Source organism: Barbus barbus (assembly GCF_936440315.1).
Source record: "Barbus barbus genome assembly, chromosome: 42".
NCBI lineage: Eukaryota > Metazoa > Chordata > Actinopteri > Cypriniformes > Cyprinidae > Barbus > Barbus barbus.
In genome coordinates, this window is record NC_136720.1 from 7,639,871 (window position 1) to 7,654,060 (window position 14,190).

The window sequence follows — 14,190 nt, forward strand, 5'->3', positions numbered from 1 at the left end:
TTTTAATGAAGACATTATTTAACGGAAGCAGCTTTTCTCATGGGAACTGCAGCAAGATCATTTTGTCCCCAGTGTAGGTGTTTTAAGTTTTATTATCATAGTGTTGACATTTTGTCGCATAAAAAGATAGCAAATGCTCACTAATTACAACACCCATACACAAGTATCTAAAATATCTTTTTTTCTCACACACATCCACACACACAGTGTAATCAGGCTAAGTAGTCTAAAAATGGTTAAGAATTGTAATTAGTTTGCACCAATTTTGTGTGAACAAGCCAATCTGGTAAAATGACCATATGAGTATGAGTATATCTCTTTCATTAAACCAACCACATAAACACAATCCCACTGTCAAGATACAGAGGAAATTTTGGCCATTCACAAAACTGAAGAAACCAAAGTGTTGAATCATTACTGAGCCCGGGATATAAACTGAAACACAATATTTATAATAAAGAAAAGTCGGTAACACTTTAGAATACTGTTTCTTACTTACTATATAACTAATACAGAATTATTGAAGAACTAACAGGTAATTATTCATAACACTTAACTCACTACTGTTAACTACTAAGGAAGATGTGTTAAGTACGTAATCAAATTTTATGACTGTGTTAAGTAACAGTTAGCTAATCAATAACTAATGTATTCTGTCATACCTCCTGAAGAACTACTATTAATTATCTACTAGAAAATCTATCTAGAAAAATAACTACTACAGATACACTCTGTAAAATTGTGGTTTGTATATTTATTTATTTACCGAAACACTGGGATGAAGCTTTTGGGTCATATTTGTTTTTTTGTGTTTTTTTCGTTTTTTTGTTGTGTTAACGCCTCACGTTCCCTCAGTCCTTGCCTTACATACAGGAATTGAATTAATGGTAATATGGTATATGCTGAGGGGGCACACATACAGTACTGTACATAAAATATAAAAACTAAGGTAATTTATCGCATGGCACTGGAGTGGTGCCGATTATCGGAATATCGGAAGCTGATTTCTTACAAAACAGGCAAAACCTCTATAAAATGTATTGCATTTATTAATATAGCATTTTCATACTACTACTGCTGCTGCTGCTAATAACATTTATATGAAAGGGTCACAACTCAATGTAATTGTGTATGACTATTCATTAGTATTTACCTTATAGTTATTTTTCTTGAACCTTAACTAGTAGATAATTAATAGTAGCTCTTCAGGAGGTATAACATAATCATAGGATTGGATGATTTAACATAGAATTGTGTTACATACTGATAAAACACCTTCCTTAGTAGTAGTAAGAGTAGTGAGCTAAGTATTAATCAATAATTACCTGTTAGTTCTTCAATAATTCCTTATTAGTTATGCAGTAAGTAAGAAACAGTATTCTAAAGTGTTACCGAAAAGTCTTCTTCAAAACTCAGATGTGAGCATATATCGGCTATTTTACAGTGCCTTTAAGTATGGCTCATCCAATAAGAATGCAGAGTTAGAACTAAAGTAATAAATGTTTATGTAATGAATGTTTATATAAAATATTTGACCTCTGAAACAGAATTTCAGGGACATTTTTATGAAGGTATTTTTCTTCATGAAAATCTCATCAATTTAGGACAAAAGCTCTACTGAATGAATTAAATGAAATTCTGAACAAATCTTTCTGTTCCAAAGACACAGCCCTAGAATAAAACATCATGAAATATATCAAGTATTATAAAACCAACCTTAAGGAATTAAGAATGGTGGCATTTTTCCCACAAACTGTTAAATATCAAGTGCATTTTTTTTTTGTCATTTCCAGTAGCGTTTTTGTCACAAGCCCAAGTTCATTTTTCACCTTGGCCAGAAGTATTTTTTTGAATATTGGTCATTATAGCAAAGGCTTCATAAATCATACAAATTAAAATAAACTGTGGAAGTAAGCTATAGTGCTGCTATTAAACTTTTCAGCACACTGTCATTTGGGTCAGGTACTGAAAAGGATCGTATCATATCGCGGTAAATTTTTGACATGGTATACAATGCGTGCTGACCCACTATTACTACTTCATAACCTGTAGGTATGAATGAAACACTGTACATATACATAAAGGGCATCCCAACTTTAGTTCAGCTTTATATTCCATATATCATACACAGAATACAAGCACAGACATCCTTCCAGTACTTACGTAGGAAGTGTTTCTCCAGTAAGGCAATTTCCAAATGACCCTTGACCTCATTGAGACGATCTGATTCGCTCCTCAGGTCTTGCATGACAGACAAAGTCCCCAAACCAGCCTAGAAAAAAAACACAGGGTTATTGACAGATAAGAACCTGAAACAAACCACACATAAACTAGTCTCTCCAAGCTGTGACTTACAGAATACCAGTCCTCTCTATGGTGTCTTCCTCCTGTTTTAGTTAGATAAGTCTCAGTCTGGAGGCCGGTCTCAATGACAAACGTAGACTGTAATATTCTGACTCACTGCTAGCACAAAATGAACCTGCTCTGACTCCATCCCGCCGCGCACACACACATGCACATACAAACACACACAGGCTGAAAGAACCCAAGATCTGCAGAAAGACGAGCCGCAATGAGAGAGAGAGACAGAGAAAGTAGGTGAGTGAGAGATTAGGAGAGAGGGCGGCACTGCAGAAAGAGGCAGCAGAAAAGCAGAGGTATCTCTTTAAGAGCCCAATGCGACTGACAGTGCAGGCATGCTCTCTTCTCTAACACACACATACACACACAAGTTTGGTGTCACAGCATTAAACCTCTGACGGTAAAATGCTTGCTTCACGCAGTTTGCAGCAGAATTATATGCAAGCTGATGAGACACATACATAAACACATAAGCAACAGAAGGGGAAATAGAAGATGGGAAAATGTGATGGCAAATTAGGGATGCACGTGGAAGATATAAAATAGGCCAAATTTAAGGCAATGGGAGAGACCCAGAAGAGCACAATGAAAGTAGCTTGATCATGAGCGCTTAGTTGTTGGCTACAGGTTTTTACAAGCCAGTCATGTGCGCAATAAATGTCATGTGACCAATCACCACATGAACTTTTAAAACATCATACATAATAACATAATAATGTAATGTAATGCAGCCACATGCCCTTTACCAGTGACTATCTTGAGCTGTCATATCAGACAGCAGACAAGAAAACATGATCCAAAATCTCAACAAAAAAAGTCAGATAATTATAAAATATATCTACCAGTTAGGCTACTATTAAACAAAAACAATATTTGTAGAATTTTCAGAACTATTTTGATATTTCTAAAATAGGCATATTACAGTGCTAAACTGAATCAGGCAATCCAATTGCAGCAATTACGTGTCTAGGTAACACTTAAAAAATAAGGATCCATTTGTTAACATAGTTAGCTACATTCGTAGCTACGCTTGATCAAGCTCGTATGCTTTAATTGAACTAACAATTAAAAATAATTCTAAAGCATTTATTAAATCATAGTTTACTAACATTTACTAACACATTACTAAAATCAAAAGTTGCATCTGTTAATAATTTGATGGACCTGTTTTAGTTTTGTTAACTAATAACAAAGATTAATTAATACACTATGGGGCTGTTGAATGCTTGAATCTGATTGGTTGACGAACATTCTAAGGTGTGCAATTATTTTCAGCGAAATACACGGCTTAAGTAGTTTCAGGCAGGGCTCAACCGCATTACATGTCCATAACACTTTGACAAGTGTTGCCCTTCAGGAACTCGAGCTGTGTCGGAAACGCTAGGGGAACGCCTTCAGCGATACCAAGCTCTGAATCATATGTGTAATCAGTCCAGTCGATGGCGAAACATCAAGTGCGGGGGACGTCATGACCAGGAAGCTTAAAAGCACGTGAGGTGTAGCCGGCGTCAGCTTTCTGTCATTCAGCAAAGCTCTCTATGTGTGTCAGTCACAATCTATGTTCTGTGAGTCTTATTTATTGTTGTCTGTCAAGTTACACAAGCATTCAGCAATGTAAAGCTCCAGCATGTCGAAAGCAAGTGCTAAGACTAATAAGGGCGAAAGCAGATCGCGTTATAGGCTGTGTGTTCCTCCCTGCCCACGCTATATCACGAACGGGGATGCACACAGTCTGTGCGTGGTCTGCTTGGGAGTGAAGCACGCAAAGTCGGCTCTCGAGGGAGACTGTCCGCATTGTGAGCGGTTGCCACTGCGTACGCTTCACTCCCGGAAGGCTCTCTTTGAGGAGGGAGCCTTCACCAGTGTTCGTCACGGTGCTGGCCCCACTTCTGCCGAGGCGGAGCGGCAGGTGCACTCATGGGGTTCGCAGTTGGATCTGGTGGAGGGAATGGAGACGGGCGAGTCCCTATCTTCTTCCTCACCTGCCAGATCCACTGCCCGGTCTCTTGGATCGGAAGCCCGTTCTGCGGCTCGGCGCTTCTCCTATCTTCCTCAGAGGAGGTTGATGTGGAGAGCGTCAAGGATTCGCCCCCTCAATCACCACAGTATGAGTAGCTATTGGAGGTAGTTACTTGTGTGGTTGCCAAGTTAAACATCGATTGGTCCGGCAAGAAACAGGCTGAACCGCAGAAAAGTAAACTCGATGAACGCTTTAGAGAGCTAAGCCGCTACCTCCGCGCCGGAGCATGCCTTTTTTTCCCGATCTCCACACCGAGTTGTCGAGATCATGGAAGAAACCATTCTCTGCCCGCTTATTCGTCCCCGCCTCTGATTACTATGGCAATGTGGCGAGGCTGGATGATTGCGGTTACATAGCGATGCCCGGGTAGAGCAGACGCATGCGAGCTATCTGTCCCCCGGCGCGGCATCATCTCTAAAGGCTCCGGTCTTGCCCTCCAAGCCGCTGCGCACAACATCAGCGCTGGTGGGCAAGGGGTACATGGCAGCGGGTCAGGCTGGTGCGTGTCTGCACACTATATCAGTGTTACAGGCGTATCAAGCCGACCTGCTAAAAGAGCTAGATGAAGGCGAGCAAATCAAATCTGACAATATTGTAGAACTGAGGAGAACCGCTGATTTAGCTCTCCGCGCCACCAAGGAGACCACCCGTGCCATTGGGCGGTCCATGGCAGCTCTGGTGGTGGCGGAGAGGCATTTGTGGTCGACCCTGTCTGATACGAAAGAGAAGGACAGAGTCTTCCTTATGGACACCCCGCTTGCACCTTCTGGTCTGTACGGCGACGCCGTCAATTCCGTCGTCGACAGATATGAGCAGCCTCGTAAACAGAAACAGAGCGTTGCCTCTCGTGCTCCCTCGCAGTGGGACCGAGGTCAGCGGCGCTCTAAGTCAGGGGCTTCTAAGGCGAGGCCCGATCTGAGGGTTGTGCTTCAGTCTGGGAAGCCTGCGATGAAGCGATCCTGACATCCATAAGCATGGGACTGCTGAGGGCGGCCCCTAATGGGGAAGAGGGGGATGCACCGCATTACACGGTGTCCGTCTCTCCTCAGCGCCCTCTGGAGATCATTCTGCCAACCCTGCCAGTGTTCCAGGGCGCAGCAGTCTCCAGCATGTGTTACTATCAGTATTTTCAGCCCGGGAACGTAGCGGAGTTGAGAGCCTCACCACCCCTTCAGGTCTCTCTCTCGGTTCTCCCCGAGGGGAAACCCACTTCGCATGATCAAGGTCACGCGGCGATGCCTACATGCCTTAGACATGTGGAGGAAACCGTGGTTCTTGTCTCAGGGCCCGGTGCTGGGAGCTCCTTGTCGTCGCGTAACGCTAGCGACAGACGCATCCCTCACCGGTTGGGGAGCGGTCATGAGTGGCCACCCTGCCCACGGTCTGTGGAGTGGTCTTCATCTCGTGGTACATTAACTGCCTGGAGATGCTGGCCGTGTTTCGAACACTCAAACACTTTCTACCAGACCTTAGAGATCACCATGTGTGGTCCCAAGGGAAACTCCTCTCGCTGAGAGCAGTTCATATTCCTGGGCATCTGAAAATGGGAGCAGACATCCTGTTGAGGCAGGGGCCGAGGCCCGGGGAGTGGATGCTTCACCCAGAGGTGGTGAAGCAGACATGGATAGTTTTTGGCCAGGCTCAGGTGGATCTGTTTGCGACTCGTCAGACGTCGCACTGTCCCCCCTGGTTCTCTCGGACGCATCCAGCTCCGCTGGGGCTGGATGCTATGGTACAGATTTGGCAAAGGCTTCATTATATCTGATCGCTCTACTCCCGGGAGTTCTAGAGAGAGTGCGCCGGGATGGGGTCCGTCTATTGCTAGTAGCCCCGTTCTGGCCGGGCCGAGTATGGTTCTCGGACCTGATTTCTCTCCTCGACGGCTCTCCGTGGGAGATTCCGTCAGGAGGGATCTCCTCTCACAGGCGGAGGGCATGATCCTTCACCCCCGCCTGGAGTTGTGAAAGCTGTGGGTGTGGCTCCTGAGGGGGCACAGCTCCTCCAATCTAGAGCTCCCTCAACAAAGAAAATGTACGCGCTGAAGTGGAGACACTTCACTTCATGGTGCGGAGACCGCCAGCTTGACCCAGTTAACTGCCTGATTGGTACAGTGCTGGAGTTCTTGCAGGCCCGTTTCTCCGCAGGGCTAACCTACTGGCGGCTATAGCGGCCTACCACACCCCTCTTGGTGGTCAGTCAGTGGGCAAGGACCCCCTGGTTACACGTTTCCTCTGCGGTGTGATTAGGCTCAGGCACGATCTCATGTCCCTCCTTGGGACCTCGCTGTGGTGCTAGAAGCTCTATGCAGGCCTCCCTTTGAACCTATTGAGGAGATATCAGATCGTCTTCTTACTCTTAAGACTGCATTTATCTTAGCAATATCTTCTCTAAAGAGAGTTGGGGATCTGCAGACCCTTTCTGTGGCCCCTTCCCATCTCGACCCGGTCTGGCCAAAGCTTTTCTGTACCCTGGTGCGGGGTATGCCCCTAAGGTCCCCTCCTCTACACCACAGTCAAGATTCAAGATTCAAGAGTTTTATTTGTCACATACACAATTATACAGAGTATAACCAGCAGTGAAATGTAGGTCAGGTCCGCTCCAAGGACAGTGCAATTATAAAGTATACAAATATTAAGAGAAGAAAGTAGAAAAAAATAAAAAAAATAAAATAAAATAAAAGAATAAAATAAAAAGATAGATAAAAAATATAAATATAAATGTGCAGGTCAGTATGTTGTTGACTTAAACAGTACTAAGAGGAATGTGCAAAATAATGTGCAAAAACGTTGTACAGGGTATATAATAGCAGCAATATGAGGTAGAGAAAAATTATGAATAGCTTATTGATATGGTGATATTTACATGGAGTCAAGTGGTGTTATGACACGGAGTTAGAGTTTAGGAGCCTGATGGCCTGGGGGAAGAAGCTCCTCCTAAGTCTCTCAGTTTTTGCCATCAGGCTACGGAAGCGCTTACCAGATGGAAGCAAAGTGAATAGCTGGTTACCAGGGTGATTTGAGTCCTTGATTATTTTGACAGCTCTACTTTTGCAGCGTTTGAGGTAGATGTCCTGCAGAGAGGGGAGAGCAGACCCTGAGATGCGCTCAGCTAAGCGCACAACTCTCTGTAGTGCTTTGCAGTCCTGATTGGAGCTGTTTCCATACCACACTGAGATGCACTGAGTCAATACACTTTCTATGGTCCCTGAATAGAAAGTTTTCAGGATTGCTGGTGAGACCCTGAATTTCCTCAGCTGTCGCAGATGGTACAGTCTTTGCCTGGCTTTCTTTACCTGTGTTTGGATGTGTGTAGTCCAAGTCAGGTTCTCGGAGATGTTTACACCGAGGTACTTGAAGTCTGTCGTACTTGAAGTCTGTCGTACTTCAGGCTTTTTGTCCTCCTCCAGCAGCCCGACCAGCAGAGGCTTAATTGTATGTGTCCAGTGCGAGCACAGGATGCATACGTCCACAGAGCTGCCCTGTGGAGAAGGGCAGACCAACTGCTTGTCTCCCCCTAAGAGAGGTCATCCTGCTTCCAAGCAGACCCTCAGCCGGTGGATAGTTGATGCCATTACTGTTGCCTTTGAGTACTCTGAGCTCCCCTCACCTTTGGGTCAAGGCTCACTCGACAAGAAGTGTTGCGGCCTCCAAGGCCTTTCTGGCAGGTGTGCCTATGCAGGACATCTGCAATGCTGCGGGCTGGTCTACACCCCTCACGTTCGTCAGGTTCTATGACCTAGATTTGAAAGGAACGATACTTGCTTTTGGATACTTGCAACGAAAACGAGAGTCCCGTGAAGCTATTTTTATTTCAATTAATCTATCAACGAATTTTTTTTCAGATTAATCGATTAATCCAAACTATTAATCGAAATTGTATTTACCAGAATTTATTTAGGTGAAAAATATAAATGTGCAGTATTTCTGAAAAATACTTTTTTTTAAAAATATAATATAAGTGAAGTGAAGTGACATACTGCCAAGTATGTTGACCCATACTCGGAATTCATGCTCTGCATTTAACCCATCCAACGTGCACACACACAGCAGTGAACACACACCCGGAGCAGTGGGCAGCCATTTATGCTGCGGTGCCCGGGGAGCAGTTGGGGGTTTGGTGCCTTGTTCAAGGGCACCTCAGTCGTGGTATTGAGGGTGGAGAGAGCGCTGGACATTCACTCCCCCCACCTACAATCCCTGCCGGCCCGCGACTCGACCCTTTGGATTACGAGTCCGACTCTCTAACCATTAGGCCACGACTTCCACGATATCAGTCCACGAAAACAGAATTTGGTACAGATAAAACTGTAAAACTCAATTAATTAGGCAGGCTTTTTGATTAATAAAATTAAAAAAACAGAATTTGGAAATAAAACGGATTTCATAGGGCCCTATAATTATAATATTTTTGTGTGGTAATAAAAATGGATTTAAGTGAACAATAGCTTTTAAAATGACAAAGTACATAATAGCAATGATGCAATAATAATTACTTTAAATAAAGTATCAAAAGCAAGAAATCATATGGTTTTATCGAACAAAACTGTGAAAATACATCATGTATTAAACAATAGCGCTAATGTAGATTACGCATAACAACAAAGGCCTGCAGGGGGCGCCGACTGTAATGTTTCCATCCTTTAAAGGAATCCAGGAAGCCAGGGATAAACAAAAAGTTATTTTAATAAGAAACACGATCTCAAAACAAAGGTTACACTTCATGACAGGACAAAGACTAGAGGGAAACTGAGGACTTTAAAAAGGAACCGGAACAAACGAGTAAACAAGATAATTAATTGGAACACAGGTGAAAAGACTAAACGATGATTAACTAATAACAGGAAACAAGAACAGGAAGTACCAAATAAGGGCAAAAGGGAACTAAACAGAAACAGACAAGTAACACCGACGGCCTGATGATTATTTTTACACATTACATTTTAATTTGAGTAAAATTAATTTGAGTATCTTTACTTTTACTTGAGTAAAATTTTGGAATATTTTTTACACCTCTGATGGATATAAAAGTGCATGGATATACACTATCGGACAAGAGTTATGTTGGCTCCATGTATTTCTGTGTTTGTATGTGTGCACCAGAGCTATTTGGATGAGCATGTGAGCGATGACTCACTCCTCACTGCTGTCTAAACGTCACGGCACCACTGCCAACAATCTCTGTTAGCAGGCTGTTGCATTCAACACTAAAGCTGCTCGCAATGTAGGAAATTACCAATGCAAACACATGCAAACAGAGTGGCAAGACTGGTCAGCTTTTTACCGTGTGCAGAAAGTTAGGTTACACGCTTCCTGAAAGCCATGCAGAAGTATATTGATTTTTAGCTCTTCAGAATGTTTCAATTCGAAAAAACAATTAGGTAGGAAGGAGCTCAAGGTCTGTGGAAACCATTTTCACATCACCCCACAACGTTTTTAAAATCTGAGCCTTACGGACAAGACAACACTTTTTAGGTATCATACTGTAGGTGCACTTGCAACACAGCAGCAGAAAAATTAGAAAACTAGACTTGAAACTATAGGTGTCTTTACACTGTCAAGTTAAGGCTGATCTGTGCCTTATCAGCCCCTAGTAACAAAGCATACAGTTGTAATGGCTGTGTAAATGCATTTATGCCACCTCTGAGCAGCATTTAACAGTCTTTGGTAGGGATGTAACGATTACCGGTTTGACGATAAATCATGATAAAATTCCCCACGGTTAGTATTACCGTTTCATATTTTAATTATCATTAAAACCGTATTCGATTACCGCGATCTGAACAACTCACGATAAATAAATACTGTCCAGCATAAAGCAGAGTGTAACAGTGTCACGAGCGCATGGCAACAGAGTAGTTTAATTCTGAGTGAAAACAGGGCGGAAAAGCTGGGAGGTTTTAAAAGAGTGCTGAGGGAATTATACAAATGAATATATCAGTGAATTAATTATATGAATGTACCTCTGAAGGATCTGACTGTCTTCTGAAACGATTCGATGGCATTTTGTTTTCATCTTAGCTCCATGTAATACTTAAAGGAAGTGTTCTTAAACACAATACTGCTTTGTTCGCGGAGTTCACGGGAATCAGCTGTAATTCAGCATTTCCATATAAAGCGCCACCTGCTGTCAGAGAGTGGATTTACAGACACTTATTTACATTCAGCCTGTGTGCAGTTTCTGTCTGGCCAAAAAACGGACCAAATTTGCATGACCTGCTGTACATTTTAACCGGTTGATGAAAAACAAGCTTATATGGATTCTACACATTTAAACAATTCAGATAAACAATTCAACATTTAAACAATTCAGTCCGGCAGGGATTGTAGGTGGGGGAGTGAATCATCAAAACTCTCTCTCCACCCTCAATTCCACGACTGAGGTGAGACCCTTGAGCAAGACATCGAACCCCCAACTGCTCCCTGGGCGCCGCAACATCGGCTGCCCACTGCTCCGGGTGTATGTTCACTACTGTGTGTACACTTGGATGGGTTAAATGCAGAGCACAAGTTCTGAGTATGGGTCACCATACTTGGCCACACACCACTTCCCCTCTCCCCTTCCCCTTATTAATCAATTATCATTTTGACTTAACTTTTCTTTAAAGGCTGAAATGTGAGGTTTACCTTTATATGAAACTTTTTCAAAGCTTTATTTGAACATTTGTTGTCAGGCAAGTTGTCATTTAAAATCCAGACCTCACTGGTAATATTATTGTTTTAGCGATTATGCAAACAAAAAGTCATTTTATTTGCTGTTTGTTGATTTTTTAAGTATAAAACTTGAAGTGATTTATGTTTCGGTACTTTTTGAACATCTCCAGCAAATTTTAACAATACCGTGATAATACTGATAACCGTGATAATTTTGGTCACTATAATCGTGATGAGAAATTTTCATACCGTTACATCCCTAGTCTATGGAAAGACACCTAAATGCCACTTCAGACCCGCTTCTGTGCCACCTTTGTAGAGTAAACCTGACATATATTTAGATGGGTAAAAAAAAGAATATTGTCAACCACATATTTAAATTCAAATTTTGGAATATTCCATAAAAATTCTGGATGGAAACACCAGAATGTGTAAATATATTTTCCAAAAGGTGCATTAAAAACGGAGCTTTATAATTTATTATTTTTTATTCAGTAAGAAAATATGCAATAACTACAATGAAAACTTACTGAGGAAAGAAAGAATAGAAATGACAAGTAGTTTTTGTGATATTCTTATTTTTCATATCAATTAAATTGGAAACAGTTTTAAGTGTAGTGTAGTAGAGAGTAGTAGTAAAGTATTAGTATACTAGATTTCTGTAATGGTTGCCTATATGGTTGCTAAAATTATCTGGGTTATCTGTTGTTTTATTATTATTGTGTTCCTAGGGTATTCTAGCTGGTACTTAGGTGGTTTCTTAATGCCCCAAGTCAAAAGAGGCCGCCCTCAAACCTCTATGATATGCTCATGCCTAGATATGGGTAGTTCCTCATTCGGTGAAAGTGATTGTTTCATCAGATGAAACCATCAGATGAAAGTCCATCAGATGAAAATTGTCCAATCAATTAGAAATGGAAAAGCAAACACCACCAGTGCATGGATGCATGGAACCTTGGGAAAATGTGGATATAAACTGACACTAGCATGCTAACCTGTAATCTCAATAAATGTTTTTATAACAAAGCTTTAATATCTAAATAAATCTAAATAAGGAACATTTTTATATAATGTCACATTACAATGTGAAAGAAAACAAGAAACAGTCAAAATTAGCAGTTTCCATCCACCTATTTTTATGCACATTTTGGAATATCGCATAAAAAGCACTGGATGGAAACGCCAAGATGTGCTTAAATTCTATAAATGCCCATAAAAATCTTATGCGCACAATTGAGTAGGCCAACTTCTGGAAGAGTGAGTCTTGACCCCCAAGGAGAGGGGAGATCAGAGGACTCGAGGCTATGGAATAGCATCTCTGATCCACCACTTCTTCATAAGTTTCTCTGGCCGGAGGCCTCAGCGCACCGCAAAGGAAACGTGTAACTAGGGAGTGTCTGCCCACTGACTGGCCACCAGGAGGGGCATGGTAGGCCGCAATGGCCGCCACGTAGACCTTTAGGGTGGAGTGGGTCAACCCTGCCGAAAATTGGGCCTGCAGGAACTTCAGCACTGTACCAACCGGGCAGTTAACTGGGTCGAGCTGGAGGTCTCTGCACCATGAAGTGAAGAGTCTCCACTTCAGTGCGTACAGTTTCCTCGTTGAGAGACCGGAAGTTATGAGCTGTGCCCCTTAGAGGCCACACCCACAACTTCGGGCGAGGTGTGGACAATAGTGCCCCCCGCCTGTGAGAGGAGATCCCCCCTGACGGAATCTCCCATGGATAGCCGTCGAGGAGAGAAATCAGGTCCGAGAACCATATTCGGCCCGGCCAGAAAGGGGCTACTAGCAGTAGACGGACCCCGTCCCACCGCACTCTCTCCAGAACTACCGGGAGCAGAGCGATCAGGGAAAAGGTGTCCAGACTAAGCCTTGGCCAAGTCTGTACCAAGGCATCCAGCCCCAGTGGGGCTCAGAGAGAACCAGAGGGGACAGTGCGATGTCATTCGAGTCACAAAAGGTCCACCTGAGCCTGGCCAAACTCTCCATATCTGCTTTACAACCTCGGAACGAAGCATCCATTCCCCGTTTTCCCTGGGACCACACAAGGATCTGGTGCACCAGCCTTTAAAGGGGGCGCAAACATAGACCTTCCCGGTGGTTGATGTAAGAGACCACCGCTGTGTTGTCGGTGCACACCAACAAATGGTGATCTCGTAGGTCCGGGAGGATGTGTTTCAGTGCACAAAACATGGCAAGCATCTCCAGGCAGTTGATGTGCCATGTGAGATGGCGACCGCTCCACAGACCGCAGGCAGGGTGGCCACTCATGACCATGCTGACCACCTCAACCTCCTCGGAGGAAGAGAGGTAAAACATTGTGCTCTCACTCGAGAAATTTAAGAGGCTCCTGTACACCATATATATCTAACTTCTCACAATCAGATGAAATACATCATTTAATTCCTCAGAATTAAATGCAGCCAAACCACCAGACAAGTACACACAGTCTGATGTGAAAAGATTCAAATAATGAACGAGAATGACCACAATGTACGCGTCGCCTCAGCAACGCGCGCTGTAGCAGCGGGCTAGATCTGCGCTAGATCTGGGAAATGCAGGTGGAGATAGGGTGAGCCGGGGAGAAGCACACTCAGCCACCTTTTTTTCTTTAGAGCTGAAAGAGCAAGCCCCGCTCCATAAGAACGCTGCACATAAGGATATACTCGTTCATAATATGCTTGTGCAAACATTGCTTGTGCAACTGCTTTACGAAAGTTCATCAACATCCTCCATGTCCACCACCTCGGAGGAAGACAGGCGGAGCATCGCGCCCTCTCCCCAGGGGGAAGAAACCGTGGGGCGGGCTTCCGATCCTAGAGAGCGGGCGCTGGATCTGGTGGTAAAAGGAAGAAGATAGGGGCCCGACCATCTCCATTCCCCCCACCCGATCCATCTGCGACTCCCATGAGCACAGCGAGAACGCTGGTGAAGGCTCCCTCCTCAAAGAGAGCCCTCCGAGAGCAAACATACGCAGTGACAAACACTTGTAAAGCAGGCTGACTTGAGAGCTCACTCTGCGTGCTCTGCTCTCAAGCAGACAACACACAAACTGTGTGTATCTCTACCCGTAATATAGCGCGGGCAGAGAAAAACACACAAACTGAGTTGTATTCACTCATATAGGAAATAAGGAGTGATAATGGACACACAACACC

At 43.4% G+C, this 14,190-nt stretch overlaps 2 protein-coding genes across 3 annotated transcripts in view; one reads left to right on the forward strand and one right to left on the reverse strand.

The window, feature by feature from the left end:
- The window catches only part of LOC306861483 (uncharacterized protein), an 814,549-nt gene that overhangs the window by 693,122 nt on the left and 107,237 nt on the right, over nucleotides 1-14,190 (forward strand). The gene's annotated exons all lie outside the window — the stretch shown is intronic.
- LOC306861481 (GRAM domain-containing protein 4-like) overlaps nucleotides 1-14,190 on the reverse strand; it is a 66,932-nt gene that overhangs the window by 36,688 nt on the left and 16,054 nt on the right. For both annotated transcript variants that reach the window (XM_079403746.1, XM_079403745.1), the window contains exon 3: nucleotides 2,164-2,272. In XM_079403746.1, the coding sequence (XP_079259872.1) occupies nucleotides 2,164-2,272 (109 nt within the window). The remainder of the gene's footprint in view (nucleotides 1-2,163; nucleotides 2,273-14,190) is intronic.